This window comes from Melanotaenia boesemani, chromosome 6 (assembly GCF_017639745.1).
Source record: "Melanotaenia boesemani isolate fMelBoe1 chromosome 6, fMelBoe1.pri, whole genome shotgun sequence".
Lineage (NCBI taxonomy): Eukaryota > Metazoa > Chordata > Actinopteri > Atheriniformes > Melanotaeniidae > Melanotaenia > Melanotaenia boesemani.
The window spans coordinates 4,773,797-4,786,581 of NC_055687.1; the positions used below are offsets into that span (position 1 = coordinate 4,773,797).

The 12,785-nt window shown below is 41.7% G+C and overlaps 2 protein-coding genes across 3 annotated transcripts; both read right to left on the bottom strand.

Annotated features, from left to right (window-relative positions):
- Positions 1–368: 368 nt before the first annotated feature.
- On the bottom strand, positions 369–6,348 carry zp3d.2 (zona pellucida glycoprotein 3d tandem duplicate 2). Of its 2 annotated transcripts, none has more exons than XM_041987930.1 (8): positions 5,742–6,348; positions 4,113–4,228; positions 3,909–4,012; positions 3,123–3,297; positions 2,929–3,034; positions 2,764–2,849; positions 1,259–1,332; positions 369–862 (listed from the first exon to the last, which is right to left on the bottom strand). In XM_041987930.1, exons 1-8 carry the CDS (start codon positions 6,213–6,215, stop codon positions 498–500), a joined length of 1,500 nt encoding a protein of 499 aa, XP_041843864.1. In that variant the 5' UTR covers positions 6,216–6,348; the 3' UTR covers positions 369–497. The 2 variants fall into 2 exon arrangements, with proteins under 2 accessions (XP_041843864.1, XP_041843863.1); XM_041987929.1 differs by having other exon boundaries at positions 2,764–2,852; positions 5,742–6,347.
- A 1,798-nt stretch (positions 6,349–8,146) lies between these two features.
- On the bottom strand, positions 8,147–9,978 carry LOC121641701 (lymphocyte antigen 6L-like). The gene is made up of 3 exons (XM_041987990.1): positions 9,820–9,978; positions 8,536–8,655; positions 8,147–8,396 (listed from the first exon to the last, which is right to left on the bottom strand). Exons 1-3 carry the CDS (start codon positions 9,872–9,874, stop codon positions 8,191–8,193), a joined length of 381 nt encoding a protein of 126 aa, XP_041843924.1. The 5' UTR covers positions 9,875–9,978; the 3' UTR covers positions 8,147–8,190.
- Positions 9,979–12,785: the final 2,807 nt, after the last annotated feature.

The following is a 12,785-nucleotide window of genomic DNA, read 5'->3' on the forward strand; positions in this document are numbered from 1 at the left end:
CATCCAAACTTTTATGTCTTGTGTTAGTGAAAAAAAAATATGTTGTGCTTCAAAATGTAGGTAAATCTGAGTGTTATCAGCATAACAATGATATGAAATAATATGTTAAGGGAGGAACATGCAGAATGAAAATGGCCCCAGTATAGAACCCTGGGGGACTCCACAAAAGGTCACCCAGGCTAAAACAAAAAGTTTCTGTCAGACGAAGAAGAGCTAAAACACTAAAGTGCAGAGGCTTCAACGCCAACACGATATATATAAAAAAAAACTAGCTAACGAACTCCTGACTATAGTTTGTTTTGAGCAGATTAATATAAAAAAAGTTTTACTTCTCAGTAAAAAAGAAGAAAAAAAAACTGTATTTCCCTAAATATTTTATTTGACTGATACAGACTCAAAGCTGCAGTTGTTTTCATTTGAAACAGGTAATAATGCAGAAATGTGTAAAACCTGTCCTGTAATGAAACCTCCTGCAGTTACGTTACTGTCCACAAACTTTATTCATCAAAACCAAAGACATCTTCAAATATTCTGTGCAGCTCTTTGACCTTCAGCTCCTCCTCTGCCTCCACGGCAGCAGAGCCCTTCATCTGCTTCTCCTCACCTTCCTGCTCACTCCACATCACTCCTCCACCTGTGAATGGCCACTCCAGCTCCGTCACCGTCTTCTCCACCTTACCCATAAGAACCTCTGCTGTCTCTTCAGGCCACGACCTCCACTTCCACTTGCTCAGCTCTGGTTGAGGTGCTTCCCTTATCGTGGTGGTTGTTGTGGTGGAGGCTGTCTTCCTCTGCAGGGTGGGTATGCGGGGTTTCACTTTAGGCTTTATTAACCAAGGTCCACTGCTGAATATCTGAGCCACTGACAAAAATACAAAAAAGTCTTGATATACATTGATATATTACATACAGATGTTGCTGTAAATGGAATAAAAATCTTTAGTTACAAAGTGAATTCCTGTCTAAGAGGAATTCCTAATTTGTAATTCTCACTCTCCCTCTTACATCTTAATCCCTCCCACCCGCAGAGGAAGAGATGAGTCTAGGCAACACAACAAGAAAGTAGTATCCAAAATACAAAACTACAAATACTGAACAGAATGAAGTGTGAGGATAAACATGCTGTATTAAACTTTGGTTACACTGATAAGACTGATCACTGCTGTTTTAAATCTTTTCATTAGTCTTGCTCTTCTTCTGAATAATCAGTCATGTTAAAAACTTACCGTTATGGGAGATGAAAAAGGTGAGAACTCACCTGTGGCTGCAGCAGAGCTACAACTGGAATCACAGCAGTCACACACAGAGTTTAATCCTAACATCTCCACCCATCTGAGAAAAAAGATGCATGAACCTTAAATATTTCATATTTTTACACATCAACTCCAAATAATTTATCAATATGCAGCAACTACTGCAATTCAGGGTGCAAAAATAAATAAAAAGTTCTAAGTAATATGTTTACACTTTGCAATGTTTGATTCCCTCTCCCAACATTTCAAAGTCGTTCTGACATGAAGGATACCAAGTAGGACCAGACGATATGACATAACACTGATATCCCCAAATCATTTGGCTTTATCCCGAAACACAGTATGTATCCCGATGTTTTACAATTTCCTCAAAAGAACTGTAAATATTAAATTCAACATCACCATGCATTAAAAGGCACCAGCAGGATTTAAGTAAGCTCAGCTAAATTTGTGATTTTCCCCTTTCAACAAACTTATTTTGAACCAGAAACCTGCTTCCCCCTCCCAACAGCAACCCCCACCACCCTCAATTAATATTTTAGACATTTTTTCCATCCAATTATTTTATATTAAAATATCTTATTTTATTATTTAGCTTATTTTCATTTTGCACCAGATCACAACAGAAGCCATGTAAGGTCTCCTTTCCTCTAGAGCAGGTTTATATTTTGTCCTTTTATTATAAAAACTAAACGGTCTGATTTTCCTTATCTTATTCTCATGTAGACATGTAGTTACGTCGCGTCATGTCTGTACATTACTGTGGCCGGGAAACACTTTTACAAGTTTACCGAAACACAATTACAAAGATAGGTGTTTCACCAAAATCTGTGATCCATCAGAATTTGTGACCACGGGGGCGGGAGTGTTCATTTCTGCACGTCTTAGAAGACGAGCAAAGTCTTGAACACTTGTATTGAAAATACATTTCTGATAGCTATCAGAATGTGTTACTTTAATGTACCTGCATTATAATGAACTCAGACGTCAATAAAAGTGTTTTCAAGACTTTGCTTGTCTTCTAAGACTTAGAGCAGAGGGCTCCCTGCTGAACCACATGGACCAGGATCAGCTGGAGATGAACGATGGTTCTGGATGCAGCTCCGTCTGAAGGATCAGAGATCACGGTGTCCAAACTTAGACTTGCTCCCTTCTCCTTCATACACTAAAATTCCCTCAGATTTCCTGAACGGTTTGAAGATGTTTTGCACTGTAGAGGAAGAATGTGGAAATCCCTTCCAATCCTTCTTTGAGGAACATTGGTTTTCAATGATTTTGGGACAAACTGGAGATTCTCTGAACATATTTCACGCTTTCATTGACACATTTGTCCCAAATATAATTCTAAATAGCTGGTAACATTTTCATCTTCCCCTCCTCATTTCTACCCCTGACTTACACTAAACGGTCACAGTTTGCTCTAGAATGTAAAACAGGCCTTAAATGCAGGAACAGCTGCTTATGTTTTAGTTTTATTGCCTGAAAATGTCCACCAGTGGGAAAATCTCACCTTTTGGATATTGTATCATAGTTGCAGGACTTGGCTGTCGGTGTGGGCAGCAAACTTCCAGCAGACATGGTGCAGTGCATGTAGAGCTGCTAACGGTGGCAAAAGTAGGGTTTTAATTCTAGTCTTTAAACTATCTATTCACAAGAAAGGAAAGCTAAAACTCACCTGGCCGGTCATCCCTGTGAATAGCAAGGAATCCACAGAGAATCTCACCACGTTGTTTTTGTATGGGATGAATTTAGAGACGCTGTCCTCTGTTTTAACCACACATCTATCATCATTAGGAGAGAAAAAGTGACCATGACACACACCAGTTTAAGAATCTTTGCTTAGGTAAATAAATATCAGTTGCTGATTACCCAAAATTTTTCATGACTGAAACTTGAGGCTTGGAGGTGCGAGACTTCTCTGGAGTCACAAAACACGTGTGGACGTACAGTCTCTGATTGTACGACAAAGCTGGGGCCTCAGCTTCGAAGTAAATGGGCTCCCCGAGCATATAGTGACCGGATGGAGGAAGCTTTTCCCACCGAGCTGAATGACAGAAGGAAGCAGTCAGGCTACAGCAAACAGCAAACAGCACTTTAAAAGATTAAAAGATGATTTCAGCTGGCACATGATTTGGTTTTTAAAGGTAATATTTTGACACTGTTCAGTTAAGTTAGATTAAAACCAGATTTTACAGATTTACTTTACAAACATTTACTATCTAATAAATCATTTCAACAGTAGTGATGGAAAACAGTCATCTATCATTTCCATCTGAATCTGTGCACCGTTGGGTTGTTTTTACCCAGAATAATGTTCTGTAATAACAAAAAAAAACTAAAACAATTTAGCTGCAGATATTTAGAGAACTTAACATACAGCATAAGCATGAACTCATGGCTTCACTAAAGGAAAATTATAATCTGGAAATAATAATAATAATAATAATAATAATAATAATAATAATAATAATAAAAGTAATAATTTAAATGGAATGAATAAACTCTTCATATTTCATATTTTCATATGACATCATTTGACTTCATCTTCAAATGTTTGTGTTGCATAAAATGATTCAACTTTTTACAGAAAAAGAAAAATTTCAAACATTTAGAACAATGGAGATGACAGGGTGTTAAACATTTATGCAGGCTTACCATTTCGTGGAGTCAGGATGAATTTGTCTGCTTCCATCGTTTCTTTGAAGATCTTTTGCATCTGCACCTTTGGTATGTGGCCAACTGTGTACGAGTAAAGGTACCTAAACAGTAAAACACATTTTTCATAAGAATTACAAACAAAATTTCAACATCATAAAAGAAGTTTGTGCAGAATGATCACTGGTCTGGATCCAGTCTCACCTGTTAAAATAACATCCAACAGGCAGGCTGAAGGGTGCAACTCGCCTGATTGGTCCTCGGGATGCTGGTGAGTCATAATGCAGTAAGTTAAAGTAGACCATCCGGTTAGAGATCATCTGTAAATAAGCAATTAGCAGTTTTTCTGTCAGTTTACAGACTGTGTAGTGGCACATTAAATTAAACGATAACAGCTTAAATATCAGTGTTGACAAGTTGGCAGGTTTGTTAACCTAATATCAGTTAATTCCATCTGCAGGTAAACTAGTGCATCACGGAACATACATGCAGCAGAGCAGCTGTGTTATTGGAGAGGCTGAGCAGTGAGAATGGAGAAAGTTGTTGTTTGGAGATACTTTGCAAGGTTGGACATGAAGCAAACTACTATTATCTGAAAATACTGTTGAAATAAAGTTTCTGCCAGAAGCAGCAACATGAATAGTTTTCTGCATCACTTCCGCAACAAACATGCTTTGGGGGACCAAGAAGGCCTTAAACTGGAATCAGCACCTTCCACATCCTGAGGTAAAACTGAAAATACCAGAAGACACTTGAGTCAGATGTCAGCCGTTTGCTAGAAATACTGGCTACGACAGACAGTAAGAGTTAGACAAAGATAACAAACACCATCACGATCAAATCACCTAAGAATTGGTTCTGCCTTCAGTCGCTCTGCTCCCCGGCTCTGGAACTCACTCCCATCCGAGACATCAATTCTCTTCCATCACTCACATCTGCACTCAGAACCCACCTGTTTAAACTGGCTATAAATCATGTAACTGACTGTTTTATGTAATTTTTATCTCAGTCTTTTAATCTGTTTTTAGCTCTTATGTAATTTATTTTTATTTATTTATTTATTTTCCTTTTGTGTACGGTGACCCTGGGTGTAGAAAGGCGCCAAGAAATTAAATAAAATTTATTACAGAATCAGGGTGAAGATTAAGACACTTTGGACAGTGTCTGCCCTGTGGCAGGGCCAGAGGGGTGGCACAGGACATCCCTAAAGTTTGGCTCCCCCTCAAGTGCCACCCAAATAAAAGACAATCAAGTTCTAACAAAAATTTTGTGTAAACTGACCTTTACCTGGGTAAACTTCAGATGGCCAAGAGCAAGTGAATGCAGTATGTAATACTTTTATATGTGTTGATATTCAACATCAGCATGTTCTGGATCATAATGCAGTAGTCACAGCATCATCTCACCAACCGTCTACATGGAAAAAATATGTGTCTCCAGATTGTTAAGACCGTATGAAGAGGATGTAAAGGACATAAGCCCCCCAGTCAATAATGTAGAAGAAACACTGATAAAATGACTGAAAGCTCAAAACAAATCTTTCTCCTTATCAATAAGTGTTTGCGCAGCAGTGATTAAAGTCTTTCAAAGCAGCATCAACAATTCAGATACTGTATTGGATTTTTATCTTTGCAAAGTTCGCTTTACTCTTTACATTAAATGACTACTTTAGTTGTAATAATAACTTCATATTTCCTTAATTTTAGACCCATTATTAAATTAAAAAAGGTCTCATTTACTTTTCCCAGTCTGCTCCCCTGTCTGGCCCCCTGGTCAGAAGTTTTCTAGACTCGCCCCTGGATGATGGTGAAGTGTTGGATATGCGGGACTCACCGTGCGTTTGGTTCCACACATGCTGAGCTCATATTCAAAATAAAGATAATCTTCCGTAGAGTTGCTGACTTGGCACGTCCCCAGTTTTAGATGAGAGTCAGGTTCCCCGGCGCCAAAAATCCTCCTTCCCACCTGCACCTGCATCATGTTGCGCTCACAGGAAGTCTTCACGGTGGCACCAGAGACGCTGCGCGGACTGCTGTTGGCCCGAACCGGGAGCAGCAGCTGTTGGACGGGCTTGAGTAAAGGCTCCTGCCCGGTGCTTCTAGCCGGAGAGAAATATCCATCCTCCTCCAGAGACAGATCCGAGTCCACAAACATGGGGAGTCTGAGATAGTTCAGCCGCAGCACAGTCGGTGTTTGCTTTCGGTAAACTTTCCTCATCAACACCTGGGCTGTTTGATTTAAAGCCTCGGGGGGCAGAGCGCCTCCATCAGGGGGGGCCACCAGGAGAAAGAAGATCAGGTAAACCATGTCCAGAGCTCACATAAAACACGCTGCTGTTAGAAAACTCAGACAAACATTTATTGTATTTACACTGATGATGTTCTCAGTTGGGGTCAAATCAAGCGCACCTGGCGCTGATGCAGACAGACGCAAATTAGCGCCACTTATTGGTGGTTGTGTGAACGACAGACAGCTGGTCCAACACCTGTAATCCTGAAGATTCTTTAAGGGATGAGAGAAAGTTTCTAAGCGGGTTCAGACTGTGTTGAAGCTTCTTAAAACTGGACAAATGGCTCTGTTTTAGATGTTTTATTTCCAGTTATGTTTTACACTAGTTTAATTTTTTTATTTTTGCTGGCAGCATATAAAAATGAGGGATGGCTTTGAACTTTTATCCAGCTCTGTATATAAAATATACAGCATGCTCCATTTGAACCATTATTTTCATTAAAAGGAAAGGTCAGGAAAAGAAATGCGTATATTTCTGTAATGTATTATAACACATTCAACTGACACTCAGATTGTTTACCTGAAATAATTTATGCTAAAACATTTTTATTGAATTTAAAAAATAAAGATTAAAAGCAGAGGAATCTTCTTTTTGGACCCAGCTCTATAAATCCATAAAATCTCATCAAAGTCTACACAAAACAAACCACATGTTTAATTTTACATATTGTGATTTATTGGATCATTTAAAGACTTAGGTAGTGTTGTTAGTTTTCATCTTTCACAGGACAATACAAAGATAAAAGGCTAATTTCACATCATAGAGTTAAAGATTAAACCCAAACAAGATTATTTAAACAACAGCTGAGCATTGTTCCAGCAACTGAGATTGAGCATAAATGAGCCAAATAAAAACGACAAACCTGTGGCATCACTGAACGGCTTAGAAAGTATTGATGGATAGATGCAGTTATTACTTAATGACAGTTCAATTAAATTCCTGATGTTTGGGTCAGTTTGATTCCATTTGTGGCTCATTTGAAACTTGATTTATACAAATGTAGTACAGAAAGGAAGGAAATTTGTGATTATTTCTCTCATCTAATTATAAGTATTGCTGTTGTATTGTACATACATCCTGATGGTTTATAATGCCTAAAATGTAAACATGGCTGATGTGCGTTGTTTTTGTCTTCTTACTGTGGGAGAGTGCAGTCATCCAGTCCACCAAGAAACTCAGAACAAGAGTGAACACCAACAGGAGAATATCAGAGGATTTTTGCACATTTTTTCTGGAAACTAACTCACACATTTAGTTGTGTTGATCATTCAACAGAAACAGAATCCTCACAAGTTATACTGCGTCATAAGGAGAATAATCAGCTTTCCAACGATGTATAACCCCAACCGGTATTATTAAAGGGAAGAAATAATCACATTTCTTTACTTTTTGTGCTAAGTCTAAATCTTCTTTCATAATGACGTATATGTTATAAAGTGTTGAAAATTTGAGGAAATTCATCAAAGAAAGATAAAACCAATAATTAAATGTTAAAAAACCTTTTGAACGTTTGTACTAAGAAAGCAAGAGAAAATGTTTCCTTGCATTTTTTCTGTTTGTTTGGACAATAATAAGAAGAACAAATATTTTAAAGATTTAAATCAGATATGGGATAAAAAGATTTGATTTGGTTACTACATACCCAAAGCAAGTAGATGACTTAGGCAGGTTTACTGCCACAAAATAATAAATTAACAATGAAAATTTTCCACTACCATTAAAGGATTTGATATTTGTATCTGATTAATGTAAAGTTATATATAAAGTCTGAAAACACCTATAAAGGTGCAACATGGAAATTAACCTTTAACGTACACATCAGACCTGTTGGACTTTCTCCTCTGAGTCTGGTGATCTGTTAATTCTAAAATGCCCTGAAAACAATGCGAACAGAATGAGTTAAACTCTCATTGTAGTAGTAAAGTCTTCCACTGAGAATCCCACAGGTTGCTTTCAGATTAGTGTGCTTTTAGGAAGTTCGTGTTTCTGTGTTCACCAAGCTGACCCGACAGCCAGAAGGGTCAGTACTGTAGCCGTCCAGTACGGGGAAGCAGGCGTGGCAGCTCTGTTGCACAGGTGTGTGTTGCAGCACTCATTAGTGAAGGTGAAGTTGAGTCCCATGGTGTATTTTTCCCCCGTGACCCCACACAGGGCGGGCAGGACGCAGCTTTTCTCATACAACACCACGCGGAAGTCTCCTGAAATTTCATCAGAAACATCAGTTGCAGAACAGACACCAAACACACACCGACACACCCCTCTGTGAGCCCGGCACCAGCCTCTCTCACTTCTGTTTCTCAGTTTTGAGTCATTTCTGGCGAGTGGATGCACGCTCACCTCTCTGGCCCACGGCTCGGCTGGACAGGCAGAGCTGCCCGGGGGGGCACTTGAGAGGGAATCTGATGCAGTCCAAAGGTGAGATGGCAGGAAACACACAGGTGTAACAAAAGAGAGAAACTGGAGGGACAGAAAAGGAGGTTTAAAGCCACAAAATGCTTTACAAGAGAAGCTGGAGGAAGTGTCAGGATAATTCACATCATTTTAACCCCTGGAAAGAAATGTTATGTGTTTTCTTTAATTCATATTTATTTATTTTTATACTTTATTAATCCCGAGCTGAAAAATTCTTTCTCTGCATCTAACCCATCCTAGTTGCTAGCGGGTTGCTAGATTCCAGCACCCAGGGAGCAGTTAGGGGTTGAGGGCCTTGCTCAGGGGCCCACAGTGATTTTACCTTAGTTGCCAGCCCAGGGGCTTGAACCCAGGTTCTCCAGACCCAAGCCCATCTCTGTAACCCCTGCCCACCACTAGGCTTCCACTCCCCTGTGGACAGTTACAATAAACTTCTAAAAACTATGTAAGTCAGGTTTTTCCAGGGAGACACTGGATTCCAGGAAATATTGGAGGATATTACATGACTTTTAAATCTTTTTAAACTTTATACATTATTCTAAAATTAAAGTTATACAGCAGTAAGTGGGCATTAGGAACAGTTTTTCATATTTTTATGCTGAATAGACCAATCTCATTAAAGTAGCTGGGATGTAGCCAGATCTTTGAGGATTGGTGTGGGAAACTCATTGTGGTTCTATGATTTCATGGACTAGTATGCAGAGGCATTTTGTGTGACCAATGAAGTGTAATGCCACCACCCACCCCTTCTACCTCCTCAGGGGTAGCACGTAAAATAGTTGTGCAGTATCACATCTGTAACCATTTCACGGAAGACTAAACATGAATTTGCTGCAGATTGTATGCATGCAGTGATTTTGTAGCCTGGCAGTGTTGCAGTTTCATGATGTTTCAACCATCTATGGGGAAACTGTCACTATTACATCTTGATGCAGCAATTTGCACATTATGGCCACATTTGCACACCTTTTTAACCTCATATGTGTATTACTAGTTTCTTTGGTGAATCTCACTGTATGAATTTATTTGTATGGTTATGAAATTCTGCCTGGCAACAATAAAACATCTGAACCTGGTGTTCATTATGTGCTGTGGTGTAGCTAAAGAATTTTAGCATTTTCTGACATTTATTAGGACTCATCCCCCCCCCCCCCCCAAAAAAAAAAACTTCACAAAAATAATTTACTATTTAATGTTTTGTCCACTTACCTGCAGCTGGAAGTAAACACAGCAGAAGCAGAGGGTGAAGAAGCTTCTCCATCATTGCCAGTTGTCTCACTGGTGTTTTCTAAAATGAGTCAGATATTTTCATCTTGAGAGCATGAAACCAGCAGCAGTCTTCGTCTTTGCAACTCAGAATAAACTGTAAATAATCAGCGTCATGCAGGCATCCTCCATCAGCCCGGCTGCAGAGATCTGAAGGGAAATCTCTTCTGCTCTTTCCAAATATCTCCAAGAATCTCCACACCCCTGTGCTTATGATTCAATTATGCTGTTAGTGAGCTGGTTTTAACTGTGAGTTTGCAGAACTGCCAGCATTGACTTTCCTGCAGAGAATAGCTCCATTCAGATGAAGGATAACCAACGAGGCTTTGTTTGAATATTATACCCACTTTAGGTTAAACTCTATATACATAAGCTCTTGTTTGGGTATTTCTCTTTGGAAAAAAATTAATGAAAAGTTGCATATACTGATACAGCCTAAAAATGGGGCAGGTTTATTAAATCATGCCTTATTTCTTAATGAAAGACGTTGAGTGAGGTGGGAGGGCTGTCAAGTGATCTGCAGTCCCATGACTCCAGGAGCAGGAGCCAAGAACAGCGACACTGTTGATGGAAAACATGCAAATTCACTGATTTTTTTTTCTAAAGCTCTTCACAAATAGGCATCCTGTGGATTCACGTTTTAACACAAACACGAATAATTAAGTTTTATGAGTGAATAAATAGATTTTTAATGAGAAATTGTATAATCTGGTTTGGTAAGATACATTACTCAGTCTCAGCCACCTCTTTTTTTCAGTTTCTGTATTTCATGTATTTCTGTTATTATTGAACTTAAAGTGGAAAGAAAAACTTAATTAGATCCCAATGAGATGGTTGAGGTAAAGGCTACTCAATAGTTCAGGGGTTAGAGCTGGACTTGTAACCACAAAAAAAGACCTTTAAAGGGCATTCAAACCATAGAATGAGTGTAAAAAATGGATCTAACCACCTCCTTCAGATAAGAAGTCAATGCAGAAGTGCTTTAAAGTGTGAAATCTCCACCTGTATATACATCAACGTGCCAAAAGCAGGCCAGAGATAAGTGCCAGGACCAAGAACACCTCCAGTGTTCCTTCTGGTGCTTGATCAGGGCCCACTTGGGACTACAAACCTGGGCTTTTAGCCCAATAACTACTCAACAGATAGGGGCTATTCTAATATGAGCTGTCATTATAAAAGATGAGGTTTACCTGTTGGTGGAAACAGAGAGACCATGTGTTTTAGCATTTAGCACCTCACCAACATTAAGTTTCTTTCTAACATGTCATTGAAGAAAAATGCAGTGGACAGGTTGAGCTGAGGAAAGGACACATTCAGATTCACTTAGTGGCTCATTTACAGTTCAGAACAAAGGTCTTCTTTAGATTTTCCTTCCAAAGGAAAGATTTAGACTAATGTGGAAGGTTTAATCAGTTGCTTTCCATCCGTTTTCTATGCCCACTTTATTCTAAATCAGGGTCACATGGGCTGGAGTCTATCCCAGCTGTCACCAGGTTAGAGGAAGGGTATCCATTAACAGGGATAACAGAGTTGCTCATGTTCACACCTAGAAACACCAGTTAACATAACATGCATGTTTCGAATCATTGGAAGGAAGCCAGACAACCCAAAAAGAACCCAAATAACATTCAAACCCCACACAGAAAGGCCCCGGCTGAGGTTTGAACCAGACGTCTTCATGCTGTGGGGTCTGCCGCTGTCCCCATCCTCTCATTCCCCGTTAGGGGTGTGGGAGGGTGGGAACTTTCTGGGGTGGGTGGCGGCTCACTGGCTGCGGTCCCTGAATGGCCCGGTCGTGGGGGGCGGCCTCTCCTGGCCTGTCTTGCCCTGGGGGGCCTCCTGGGGAGCAGGGGTGCCTAATGCCACTAAAGGCTCATCATCCAGAGGGAAGTTTGCTTCCCTCTGGACGTACATCCCCGGACCCCTCTTACTTCCCGCTCTCTCTGTCTCACACACACACACACGTAGGGAGTTGGGAGGCGTGGGGCCATGAGGGGTGGAACGGAGGAGACCATTCAGTGGTCTCCTTGGATGCACCCCGTGGCTGCTCGCCTCTCAGTTTTAATTGCACCAAGACACCAAAACACAAGAAACACAACACACAAACAACACCTGGGGGGCATGGCATGTGGTGCATGGCGGGCGGGGCCACTTAGGTGGCCCGGCTCGCGGCTCATTGCAGTCACTGCCCCTCAATTTTAATTGCACACAACACACACTACATAAACAGTCAGGAGCGGGGAGGGAGAGGGTATTGGGGACCTCTTACGCCCCTGCTCCTCCTGTGTGTGGCTGGGGGCGGGGGGGGGGGGGGGGGGGGGGGGTTGCCCCGGGGCCGGGTCCCGGGATGGCTGCGCTGGTGGGCTGCTGGCTCTATGGGGGTTGGGACCCGCTGTCCGCTGGTCCGCCTGGGGTGTCCCCCACGGGGCATGGTGGGAGGGTTGTGTGTGGCGTGATTGTGTGGTGGTGAGCGATTGTGGGTGCGGCATGGGGGAGGGTGTGAGTGTGGGGTTATATGGGGTGCAGGTTGAAGTAGATGGGGAGTGGGGGGAGGGGGCCGATAGCACCCTGGTTCCCGGGGTGTGCGGCTGGAACATCGGGGTGTGTGCTGGCCTGCGCCAGGTGGCTGTCTGGGGGGGCCTGGTCCTCCTAGGCATGTTGCGGGCCCTCTGCCTTTGGGGGGTGGGGCGGCCGCCTCTGGGCTCCCGGGGTCCTGGGCCCTTCGCTTGGGCTGCCCTGGGTGGGCCGGTCCCTGGCACGGCCGGATGCTGCTGATCTTGGCCCACTGGGGCCTGTGCCCCGGGACCGTGGGGGGCTCTTGCTGGGGCTCTCCTCTGCTGCCCTTCGGGTGGGGCTGGAGTTGTCTTTGTGGTGGGGTGGCATGGGTTGGTGCTCCGGGTCTGCTGCTG